Raw genomic sequence first — 13,312 nt, 5'->3', positions numbered from 1 at the left:
GTCACCTTATATTGACATCATCTGAATAGCGTCACTTCCCCGGTCATAATTACAACGGCCACTAAACGTCACTATAGGTTGTTTTTGCTGGCTTGAATTTTAGACCATGGACCAATAACACTTATCACTAACCCTTAGACCAATTTTTAGACTTTATACTGTGGTTTTTCTTGTGAGGTCAGTCAGAGGTCAATTTGTCAGATTTTCATCTGAAAAGTTACTAAAGCTGTCAAATAAATATAGTGGGGTAGAAAGCTCTGAAATGTACTGAAGTTTAAGTATAAAGTAGCATCAAATGGAAATATTCAAGTAAAGTACAAGTACCTCAAAATTGTACTTAAGTATAGTACTTGAGTAAATGTACTTTCCACCACTGGGAGCTAGTTTCCTCCTGCTTCTAGTCTGTGCTGTAAACTGAGCTAAACACATCATAGCCTATCTATAATGACACACACAAAGATGGAGGGCCGCCTCTGACTATGTTGGTTCCCAACATAGTCAGAGCTTCAAATTTAAGCTCCAGAAGATTTAGATCGGAGCCCCAAAAAAGTGCAACTTCAGGTATGAATTCACACTAAAATCAATTGCCACAATGGTACCTCCAGTCCAGACAAATTCCCCCAGTCCTCCAGACAAAAAGGCAAATGGGGGTCAAGGTGCCATTCAATGAGTGTTGGGTGGCATTGCCTGAGGTAGCACATGAAGTTTGGTGGCTGTTGTGGAAAAACTGACTGAACAGTAAGGCTTTGGAAAATCAAATCAGATGAAAATCCATGCAAGTAAATGGGCCAAAAGGCAGGAAAAAACATTAAGAAGGGAAAACTTGTAGACCATGTATTTCCAAAAAAAACCCACTTCCCACTCATTTGGCGCCCCCTACCTCATTTGGTGCCCAAGGCGACCGCCTATGTGTCAGTTAATCTTTAAAAGGAAAGTCAGGGTTCAGTTTGCATGCACATGGTTTGAAAGTTTTCAAATGTTACAGTAGCTTTAGCAATCTAGCCTATTACTGATATAAGAGCTATAAATGATTATGTATAAACTAATAACTAGCTGCTGTAATGAAGTGCAGTGTGTTTGTAGATCAGTCCGTCAGCTGTCGTGTAAACACACTGACTCTTCATCTGCTGCTCCAGTTAATCCTCACAGCAAACACAGAAACACTGAGCAGAGAAGAGAAAGTGTTTGTTTCTACTCACCTGAATCTCTACCGAACAACAGTGTGATGAGATCTGATGTTCGTCCTCTTATCCTTCACTGTTTTAGCATTAATTCAAAATCTATTCATTTCTCAAGGCAGTTTTGTATGTTAAGTGATGTGACTGTCAAACACTGTCACTCATATATTATTTTTTTCATGTGTGTTTGCAGGTGTTAAAAAGGCCAGATTTATTCATTTATTTAAAATGTATTGTTTAAACTTAATTTCATGTAATATTTTATTTTAAATGATTCGATTTTTCATTTTCATCTTAATTTTCCTTCATTTTTAATTTTTTAATTTGGTTTTATTCATTTCTTTTATAACTAAATAAGGATACAAAGTCAATAGACTAAACTGAATCTTTTACTATGAATAATTCATTTGAGTTTTCGTTTTGCTTTATTTTGTTAAGTAATTGAACTTAATTTGTTTTATTTAGAATAATAGATTATTACATATTTTTATTTGAAAAATTAGTAATAAACTAGTAATAAAGTTGAGTTAAAATATATCAATATAACAATGATTTTCGTTTTTTGCACTTATATTATTATCATTATTATGTTAATGTTACAACATTAATACAAATAAATAAATAGTATAATAAATAAAAAGAAAAAATTAAGTACTTTCTTCTCTGTGTCCTTTCATATAACTTTCTAAATGTAGCCTATGTGATGTTTAATCAAAATAAAGACATTAAAGTAAATAATAGATTCCTGATCATCATAAATGTTGTTTGTTTACTTCGACGTGTCCTCAGCAACATTAGAGGTTTTTATTCTTCAGTAAACATGTAAACAGGAAGCGGATCAGTGACTCTTTCTCTCTAATCCTCCTCATTAAACATTCATCTCCTCCCTGAAGCTGCAGCATCACACTTCATGGCTGCTCCCACACCCTCATCCACTTGACTCCCGGGACCCGCCTCCGTCCTTTTTAACGACACACACACACACACACACACACACACACATACACATACACATACACATACACACACACACACACACACACACACAGGCCGTTAAAAAGCTCGGAGGACACACTCTCTTAGTGTCTTCCCACATTATCCCTCAGTATTTTCCGAGCTGTTAAATCCTCTCCGGTCGGCCCGTCCAGCTCCGGGCTCCCGCTCCGTTTGACGGCATTCATGGACCTAAACAGCCCGTTCTCCGCTCCTCTTTAACGGGCTTCAGTCGGTGAATCAGCGCGGACACAAACCTGGAACTTTCTCTGTTTCTGTCTCCCCTTCCCTCTCCGCGCGTCATGTCTTTTGGCACCAACACAAGAACGGGCTTCTTGGTGCAGGACATCCTGGATCTCCCCGACTCCACCGGGAGGTGCGGCTCCGGAACCGAAGAGACAGAGGAGGACGACACCGAAGAGGCCTCCGCGGAGGTTTCGGGGTCGGAAAACGCGCAGAAACTGGGATTTACCGGAAGGAATTTGTGCGAGCGCGGCGAAGGGAGCTTCAGCAGGTGGAGCCGCGGATCCGGTAACCTGCACTTCTCATGTGAGGAGATTTAATTTAAAAAATAGTCATTAAAAGTTGATACTCACACTCATTTTAGTCCATATTTACATTATATTTATTTAATTCCTACCTTTAAAGTCTGGAATTTGACGCTCTTCTATTCGTGCGTAATTATCAAATCGATTGTAACCGTAATAATCTGCTTTACTGTCAGACTTACATGAGGTCTTAATTAATCAAAAACTAAACAATCATCTCGTTATTAATGGTAACTGTTAAATTTACAGCTCAAGAGTGTTGCTGATGTTCAGTTTGTGTCGTTTTTAACCAGAACAGCAAGTGGAGAGGTGTCCAGTCTATCAGTTGAACTAAAAATCATGTTTTTGTGAAGGGAGATCAACACTGTTTTCAAATCAGCCGCAGGATGTTTGTAGGAAAATATGAAGCGAAATAATCTGAGCTGAAAACTCGTAAACCGTAAAAAGTGAATTGATTTCTGTTAAGAGGAGACATAACTTCAGTCTTTTGTTGTTTTAAAGAAAAAAGATTAAATTACTCGTGATGGAAGTTTCTGTGTTGTTTCAGGATAATAAAAATATTGGGAGTAATCAGATTACTTGTCCTCTCGCCCTGCAGTACACGGTCTTTCCTTACAGTCCCGGATCGAGCCTAAATCTCCCGAGCTCTCCCCGGACGAGTCTCCGGACGCGGAGGGGGATCCTGCGGGCGGCGCGGTGCAGAAGAGCCGCGGCAGGAAGCGGCGGGTGCTGTTCTCCAAGGCGCAGACGTTCGAGCTGGAGCGCCGCTTCCGGCAGCAGCGCTACCTGTCCGCCCCGGAGAGGGAGCACCTGGCCGGGATGATCCACCTCACCCCGAACCAGGTGAAGATCTGGTTCCAGAACCATCGCTACAAGATGAAGCGGGCCCGGACCGAGCGCAGCCTGGAGGCGCTACAGCCGTTGCCGGCCCGTCGTGTCGCCATCCCGGTCCTGGTGCGGGACGGGAGACCCTGCGACCGGATCACAGCGCAGGACCTGGAGGCGACGCTCAGGTCCGGTCTGAGCCTCCCGCTGTGTGCCTACTCCCCGCTGCTGCACCCCGGCCTGCCGCAGCAGCACACCGGGGTGCAGCAGCTGGCGCACATGTACCACTGGAGCTGGTGAAGACTTTGACTGATGGATACATCTCCAAAAATACGAAGGAGAAGCTCGTGTTCGGTCTTAAAATGGTCGTTTTTCCTGTCAGAACAGGCCCCCTTAAAAGATAAATGCGAGTGAGAAGATTCATCTTTTTTCAATGGAGTTTGATACATTTCATCTGTTTTTCCCAGAAAAATAACTAAAAATAACTAGGTATTCAAGGGTATAATTAAAATCCAAAACTTAAAAAACAAGTATATTATTATTATTATTATTATTATTATTATTATTATTATTATTATTATTATTATTATTATTATTATAGCATAATAATAAAAACTCACCTCTTTGGAGTTTTTGATTTGATTTTCAGCATTTCTTCTACACTTTAAAGGACAGTTTTTGTGGCATTAGATAATGTAACGGCGAATTCCCCTAAAAAAAAAAAATTAAAAAAGACATTTTTTCAGTCTCAGCAGTTTGGAAAATTTGTTGTTTTTTATTTTCACTCTTCATCAGAGATAACAAAAGACTTTCCCCCTTTCAGACGCGCAAAACGTCTAAAACTACACTGACTCTTGTTGTGGATAAAAAGAACCGAAGTGGAATCGATCTTAAAACAGATCAAAACAAATGTTTAGTTGTTGTTTTCGGGATTTTGTGACGTTTTCGTTGTCTCTTCGTGTCTCTTTTATCGCGAGAAAATCTTTCCGTGTGTTTTATAAAATCTATTTATAATGTTGACCGGTGACTTGTTTTGTAATAAACTGGATATTTATGACGGTGAATAAACGTTGGAGCAGAAGTGAGTGCTTTGATTTTAGCTCCATGTTGACTCCATCAGGATGGATTTTATAGATCAGTTTGTAGGAATATTGATAATATTGTTATTTAAAGAGAAATTAGAAGATTTTTTAAATCAGGAATGTGCACAGTATGCATTTTATGAATAATTGGTCTCTATCAGGTCATATTAACTTCAAACTTCTGCAGAATTTCTAAAATAATAATTCATTATCCAACAAGTTAAAGTCTTTGACAGTCTTTTGGTTTCTAAAGTGAGATTAAGAATAACTTTTATGTTCCTATAATATTTCTATGATGTTCCTAAAGGCGAAATTATGCCTATATTGTCTAAAAGCATTTATCCATAAGGATTAACCCTGGGTTAAAAGTCCTGATCCTGATCTGGTCTTTTAAAGACCGTAGAAGTCCATAGTGAGATTAGTTATCCTAAACTGTAACTCAATTTATGATATTCCTAAAAAATATATATATATGTGTGTCTTTATGAACCTAAGAGGTCTGTGGTGCGTTTATAAGGTTCAGGACTCTTCAGTGGGTCCCAAAATAAATCAGAGGGGTCACAATATGATAAAAACAACAGCAAATAAGGCTTTTCTCTATTTTATTCTTTAATTTATTGTATTCCATTTATTGTAATACACTGACATTTTCACCTTTTCAGTCCTCTAAAAAACCTTAAAATGACACAGTTTGAGAAGAACGACAAAGGCCATCACCTGTCAGTCACAAGTAGACATCACCTCATTTTAAAGGGCCACAGGTTAAAAAAGGTTGGGATTAATGTAATGTGTCATATCTTCAGTCATTTAAGGAACAAATTTAACTGTTTTTTTACTTCTTTAAAGTCCAGACTGGATTAGAAACTGAGCCACGTGGGCTGCTAAAAGCCTTAGGCGCACTCAGGGTCCTTCAGGTGGAAGCTTTATTACCTGATCTCAAGAACTTTATTATTATTTCAGCTGATATTGAGCGTACATGGTGCTTACTTCAAAATGATTTTATCCTTAATTAAGTTACCTCCCAGCATCATGTCTGGAATGATGTACAAAGAGGAGAAACAGACAGATTAATTGGGATTTTATTCTTCTACTCTGGATCATGGTTATTTGGAGTACAACCAAAGTATACAACACAATAATAACAAAACAATGGCACCCGCAGGAATGAATTATATACTTAATCAAAGGTGGAAAATTCTTCAAAAAGGCATCTGATTTACAAATATCTTTTGGTCTATCTGACTGTAATAACAAAAAGAATTTAAAGACGGATGGGTGATTTAAATAGTACTTTGGCGAGTACTTGTCTCTATAATTTATTATGCTTGCATTCAAACAAAATGTGATACTCATCTCCCAGAAATTTGTTATCACAAAGGTTGCAGATCCAGTGATTTCTAGCCCTTTATATTCTCCAGTGATCTTGGAAATCCTGGTGTCACAAATAAACATTTTTTACCCAAACAGGTAAATCTTAAACCTGCATTAAATGATTTTTTTTGTCCACTAGTTTTCAGCAGAAACAAGCAGTGAACACAACTCTAACATATCATCAGCTCTTAAGTTGATATGTTGAACTTGTTCGCAAACAGTTGCTTATTTCCACATCCAGCAGTTACGGAGCAACATAATCATTCATTTGGCGTCGTGTTTCTGTCCACCTGGTGGATGTAAGTCCAATATTCACTCTCTTTTAGCTCTATTTTTGCTCTCTACCAACTCCTGAGGGAAATATCTGGCTCTTTAGCTGCTAAATGCTCCACTATGTTCACCAGCTAGTCTACAGCTAACTGTTTCTGTTTGCTGTTTGGTGCTGAGCAGGTAGGGTACAGTGGCTTTTTAGAGCTTTTTTTCTGAAAACAGCTGCCTGACACTAATGAGAGCACTGGGAGTGAACCAGAACAGTAAAGTTGCAGCTGGACAACAAAACAATGAACTGAAACTCATTATTATCCTGTGGTTATACAAGTGTAAGTGCAGGTTAATAAAGTAACATAAATATGGTAGTATTAAATGGGTTGAAACAAGCCAAAAATGTCCTCTTCCTCCTCCCCTTCCTCTTCTTCTTCTCCTCTTTTATAGCAGCAGGTGACACATTATAACCGCCTCAAAGCTTTGACCCCCTCCTCCTCCTGTGACATCATCCCTCTGAGATGAGCTGACCTCTGGCCCCACTGGATACAAAGACCCCCCAACACACACACACACACACACACGGGGGTCTTTCTTTCCTTTGTCACAACACAGTAAATAGCTGGTTTGCTGGTGAATGAAGATGTTTAATCCTGTCAGACATTAAAGCCACAAACTAACTTAAGGGCAGAATCTTCAGAGTTAAATTGGCTCTATATCTGCACCAAATCTGATGTTATAAATGTTTAATTTACGTATTACTTCTATTATGTTTTTTTCACTAATTGAGCTGACGGACTTTGTGTTCAGCTGTCTAAATGTTAACTGAGCTCATAATCACTGTAAGAGTTCATTTAATAACAGTGATCCAACAAGAGTCAAAACCTAATTATAGAAAAACAAACTAAAGTCAGGGGATACGATGCAAAACCTAAACCTAATCCTATATGTATTAAAAATGATTAAGTCTGTAAAATCTCTTAAGTATTGTGTGTGCATCCAAAGCCTGATATATCTTATTCCTCTCTGCCATAGACCTCCGTTGTCCAAAAACACGTCAATGAGCCACACTGTTGCAAATAACTATGTATATATATATATATATATATACATACATAATATGATATGTAGCACAACAAGTTAGTGAAGCTGTAAACAGAACCACGTTCCTGCACATGCTCAGTAAACAGAACTTACACAGAACTACTCTCCAGAGACTGAAAACATGATTGCTGTTATTACTCTTTGGAGACCAAACTCTTCATAATGAAGTAATGTCACTCAGTACAGCAGTGTGGCTCACTGATGTGTTTTAATAGTTTTTGGACAACAACGGAGGTCTACAGGCTTTGGGTACACACACAAAGGGCTGCAACTAAACAATAAATTGGTTATCAAAATAGTTGCCGATTAATTTTCTGTCAAATGACTAATCGATTAATTGTTGCAACTCTACACACAATACTTGTTCATTGTTGGTTTGGCTCTGCACGTGATATTTGTTGATGAGAGGAAATATATAGAAAATCACCAGACTTATCCTTGTAAGTTTGCACTTTTAAAGGTACTCGAAGACGCTTACACAGAACTACTCTTTAGAGACTGAAAACATGATCACTGTTAGACATTGACCATACTCTTACATACCCTTTTAAAAGGTGACAATATGTCAATGTTGAGTTCACTCACCGGGACATCACCCATTGGTTTGTGGACTGCTGTTTTGAAGCCTCTAGTTTGGCGATTTGACGGTCGCCATCTTTGATTTTTGGATCCAGAAGTGACTATATTTAGACAAAAGGGTGGAGCTGACCCTAGAGCTAGCTACTAGCTTGGTTAGAATAGTGCATTTACAGTCTGGTTAACTGTCATAATGCTAATGCTAATGCTAATTTTTGCTAGCAAAAAACAGGCATAAAATCATTAAAACAAAATGTACTTGCTGGAAAAACAGACCAGCTGACCCTGTGGAGGATCTTTTAGCACAACCAAACCAAAGTCAAACAAGACTTTTTTAGACTGTGAAATAGCAACAGCTCTTAAAGGGCAAAGGGAATCTGGACACATTAGGTGCTACCCGCTTGAGTTCACTACTTCTTTCCGCTGCCCCATGGTGGCCAAAAAATGTTATTGCAGGTTTAAAGTGAAGGTGTGTGGCTGCTTTAAAAGAAAATACATTCAAACATCTACAAAGTATGGAGCCCCTGATGTTTAAAAGATATATATATATATATTATCCTGTGTGCTCAAGTTATATATATAAGATAATAATTTGCAAACACAAAATGTCATCGAGATCCAAATCCTGTGCAAATAAATTATTATCTTGTGTTTTGTGATTTCAAAAAATGGCATCTTTAAGGACTTTGGGGGCTCCATAGCAAACCAAGTTTATTGTACAGCACCTTGCAACAACAAGGCAGTTGAAAGTGCTTCACATAAAACACATAAAATGCAAAAGACAAAAAAAGAAACTCAAGACATTATCATATTTTATCTATGTCTTACTGATTATTTTTGCTCTGCATGTATCAAAATGTGTTTCGTGGTCTTGTCTTGCCTGCATGGCTATATGTACTGAATATTGTTGCTGTATTACTGTACTCATACTTGGTTGTTTGCTGTTGCTCTGCATGTCTCCTGCACTGTCTTGAGAAGGATTAATTTGTTGCTGTTGTCTTTATGGTGTCTTGTTGTCTTCTGGTTGTAATTTCTAACCACTTAACCTCCTTGTTGGTTTCAGAACATCTCACCAAAGGACTGCAGTCTGAAAATTATCAGCTGGCTAACACTGGCACATTTACAGAAATGTTCAATAATGTGTATTGTTGAAAATGAAATTAAATACTCAATAGGCCGTTTTCACAGGAGACATTTTTGCTGTGCCCAATACCAAGCTAAATACCACTTTGTGGCAGTCACCCATTCATTGGACTTGCTATCATTTCCCTGTTCCGAATTCGTATTGTATGTCGAAATCCCTCTGGGTTGATTGGAGGGTTATTCAGATCACCTGTTGTGCAGGGTGTGGGGATTGGCTCCCAAATAGTAATTGAGAGCAGCTGGGTGCATTCTCCTCTTGGCCAATCAGGGTGTGACGACACCCTTTTTCTGGGGTTTAAGAGAGGATAGATACTGCACACCCTGGTCACTCTGTTCTTTCCTCAACTGGTTGCAGACTTCATTTGTAGAGATTGTCAGATAGAAACTCTGGTCTGTTCAGGCCCTTTTGAGTTTTATTCTCTGTCTTTTGTCTCCCTGATTTGAGGGTACCTTTGAGGAACACTACAAAATAAACCTTTCAACCAAGTTGGATCTCTCTTAGTGCTATTTGTGCAAGAGGTTGTGCTTGCTTCACAATAGCCTAACCCCTGCAGGCTTCATATTTTACATATTAAAGAGACATTTTTTCATTATTATTGTTGAAGAGGCATTTGTTTATTAAGGGGATGTTTCCCTATGTACAGAACCTTGTGAGGTGGTTTCTCCAATTGATTGTTTTATGTGGCTGGGTGCTGGTTCTCAGGCTACTTTCTGATCAGCTGTGGTTTGGAGGATCAGTACCGCCACAACTTCTATACAGTATATTACAAACTAATCCTTATAGTAGGCTAAACTGTTTTGCAGTTGTACAGAGAAAAGACATCTATGTTTGTTTCACACTAACAGGAAATGATGCATAATGTGCATCGTCTGATGTCAGTCAAATTGTAGCTGTGTCCCAAATTCAGACCACACAAAGCAGGTTTTGAGCATGTAGTGAGTTCACATCGGAAAAGTGACAACAGTCAGTGGTCACACTAAAATGTCCACAGTTTTGTGTGTGTTGTTGATGGACAGAAAAAAACATCAGGAAAATTCTTCATGACACTAAAACAAAAGAGCTAATTTATTTTATTTAAGGTTTTATATCATACTGTGACCAGCGGTGGTTGTATATTAAATTTGATCTCTCTATTTTTCTGCACATTTGAAACAGTTTCTCTCTCCCTCATTTTATTTTCCTCAATAACTGATTTGATATCGTATAGTGTTTTTTATATTGTAATGTTATATTAAATTCAGCTCACTTTTATTTAAGAAAAACAAACATGATTTTATTTAATTTCACATCATTCTTTCCATGTCTGTCTCATCTCTCACACTTTCAACACAGTATTTTTATCAGATATGTTTTGTTCCTATTTTTTATTTTCATGTTTATTGTCTGTTGTGATTTGATTTTGATCATTTTTATGTCTGTTGTCCCTTTCAGGACTATATTTCTGTTTTAATTTATTTAAGGTTGGTGTAGTTTTCATATACAGGTTTTTATTTTGTCTTCACTGAGGATTCGTATAGTTCAAAAATGAAAAATGTGACTGTCAGACTTGTTTTTCATCATGCTGACAGCAGGTGGCAGCAAGAGCTTGATCATGTCATGTGTTTGCTAACAAACACACACACACTGATGTTTCCATCACGTCAGAGGACATTACATTAACTTAGATTAATTTCCTGCAGACTCACCGTAACCTAAAGCCAAATCTTCACCCTAAAATTAATGATTTACATTATGGGAACTTGGTTTTTTTTTGTCCCAAAGATGGAGGTGAGTCCCCACAACATGAGGAATGAATACCTACACACACACAATGAGAGAGAGAAAGTCTTTAAATTTCTACAGCATTTTTTTTCTCTTCAGCAGATTTGAAACTTGTTCGTAAACAGAGACTGTAGTCATTACCGTACTGTATTATCGTACCTATTTTCTGATCTTTATATTTGTTTATTGTATTGATCAATGTTGTTTTTAAATTGTTGTTGCTGTTGTTGTGTGGACAAGAAGACTAGCAACCACTTTGTGGAAGCTAATGGGGATCCAAATAAGGATTAAAGAATAAAGAGTAAGGATTTGTGCTCAATCTCACCCACTTACAAGGTGCATGGAGAAAAAAGTATAAAAATATAGTGCCAAATCACAACAGAAGTTATTTCAGGGCACTTTTCACATAGAGCAGGTCTAGACGTACTCTTTAATTCACAGAGACCCAACATTCCCCCATGAGCAAGCACTTAGTGACAGCGGCAAGGAAAAACTCCAGGCTCCAGAGAGAGAAAGAGGGAGAGAGACACAAATAACCACAACAATAATAACAATAGCAACTATAATAATAATAGAAATATGACCAATAATAATAGCAGTAGCATCAAGCTGGACCACAGGAAGAAGCCAAGTTAGTAACATGCATTAATAGTACATGAATGCATACAGGTGGAGAGGAGGAGGAGGAGGAGAGAGGAGCTCATTGCATCATGGGAAGTCTAGACCTATAGCAGCATAACTAGGGCCAACCGAAACCAAGCAGCAACCAAGCAGGGTGAAACCCAAACGCAGTGGTCTAACAATAAAGTTCTTCTACAAGATTTGACCTTTTTTGCATTTTAAAATGCAACCTTGAGTACTTTTTTGTGTGCTATATGAGATTTTGAGGCTGAAGTAGGGAACTTTGTGTTAAGATTTTTGCAAATTGAAACGTTGTTGTGAAAATTGAGCTAAAACGTAAAATGCAGCACATTTAGGATCATGCATTTGCTGTTTTTCAAACTGATGCTGTTTGTGCCATCTGACTTTAATGCATCAAAACAAAGGAGGAAAAACAACAGCTTCACCATACCAGCTGCAACAGTCATCACGGAGCTGCACCTGAACAGTGAGGCTGAAGGAAATTAAGTTTGGTTCATGGTTTCAGGACCTTTTACACACAGAAGAAGAAGAAGAGGAGGAGGAGGGTGGAAGGAAACCAACATGAAAACAGATTTGTCCTAATCAATTTATTATCCAGTTTTATGGTTACTTGGGAAACAACTTGAGAATCTAAAGCAAAAGCAAACACAATGCCATATTAAATCTGCATTTCTAGCAGGAAAATAGACAATCTTAATGACCTGGAAAACAAACAATTAAACATAATGGATGAAGACGGACATAAAGAGTTCAAGACTTGACTTGGATATGGACATTAAACCCCATCCAAACTATTTTTGTCAATGTATACGTATCATGTGTGATGAATGCAGTGCTGCAACTGATTATTTGCTTGATTTATTAATTAGTTATTTGGTCTATAAAATATCAGAAAATGGTGAAAAATGTCAGTCAGATATAGTAACAATAGATAAGATATGGAGTTCACTGTCACAGAGGACTAAATAAACCAGAAAGAAAGAAGCTGGTGCTGAAGAATTTGTCCATTTCTTCTTAAAAATTAACTTGAAACAATTAAACCATTATCAAGATAGTTGCTGATTAATTTTCTGTCAATCAGCTAACTGATCAACTTATCATTGCAGCTCTGGTTGAATGTCACGTCATGTTTTGTCACTCAAAATTTGTGGAAAATTAGAAAATATATATTTTTAAAAATCATATTCAACAACTTAGAATTACACATTACAATGAGATTGCTTTGAATTAAAAGAAACACAAATTAACCTCCTGGTGGCACTCTGGAGCTCAGCAACGCTTAAACAGCCAGCAGAGAGCTCTTCACACACACATACACACACACACAGCTGATGACATGCAAGCGTTTTCAATGTTTCTCATGTTTCTTAATGCGGCTTTTACTGCTAAGTGGTGCAGAGTCAGCGCCTTGACCTCCGTCGACCCACACACAGACACACTGAATGATTTCTGAAGACCACTTCTGGATGCGTGACCTCTGACCTCTCCCCGCACACTGTAACAAGGTCAAGATGGAGCCTTTTTTCCCCCCTGGTACAAGCTGAAATATGTGAGTGCGATGCAACCTTGGTGATAAAAAAAAACCCATCGTACAGTCGCCTGATTCAGAAGAAAATCATTACAGAGAAATGTCACAGGAAGCAACAAGAAGCTGAGCTGAAGATTTAAATCTTAAACTTTTAGAAGCCGTTTGGTGCAATTTTGGTTTAAGCTGCAAAAATTTTGATATTAAATGCACCTTGTCATGGAGACCCCAAAGTCCAGATAATTAGATTTTCGTCTTTGTCACACAAGATATCTCACAACTTTGATATAACTGAATATATC

General features: G+C 38.0%; 1 protein-coding gene across 1 annotated transcript; it reads left to right on the top strand.

The window, feature by feature from the left end:
- Nucleotides 1–2,183: 2,183 nt before the first annotated feature.
- Nucleotides 2,184–4,030, top strand: nkx2.2b (NK2 homeobox 2b). Its single transcript, XM_044329558.1, has 2 exons — nucleotides 2,184–2,702; nucleotides 3,318–4,030. Exons 1-2 carry the CDS (start codon nucleotides 2,474–2,476, stop codon nucleotides 3,842–3,844), a joined length of 756 nt encoding a protein of 251 aa, XP_044185493.1. The 5' UTR covers nucleotides 2,184–2,473; the 3' UTR covers nucleotides 3,845–4,030.
- The last annotated feature ends 9,282 nt before the right edge of the window (nucleotides 4,031–13,312 follow it).

Source organism: Thunnus albacares, chromosome 16, assembly GCF_914725855.1.
Source record: "Thunnus albacares chromosome 16, fThuAlb1.1, whole genome shotgun sequence".
NCBI classification, from domain to species: domain Eukaryota; kingdom Metazoa; phylum Chordata; class Actinopteri; order Scombriformes; family Scombridae; genus Thunnus; species Thunnus albacares.
This window is presented reverse-complemented; position numbering and strand designations above follow the sequence as displayed.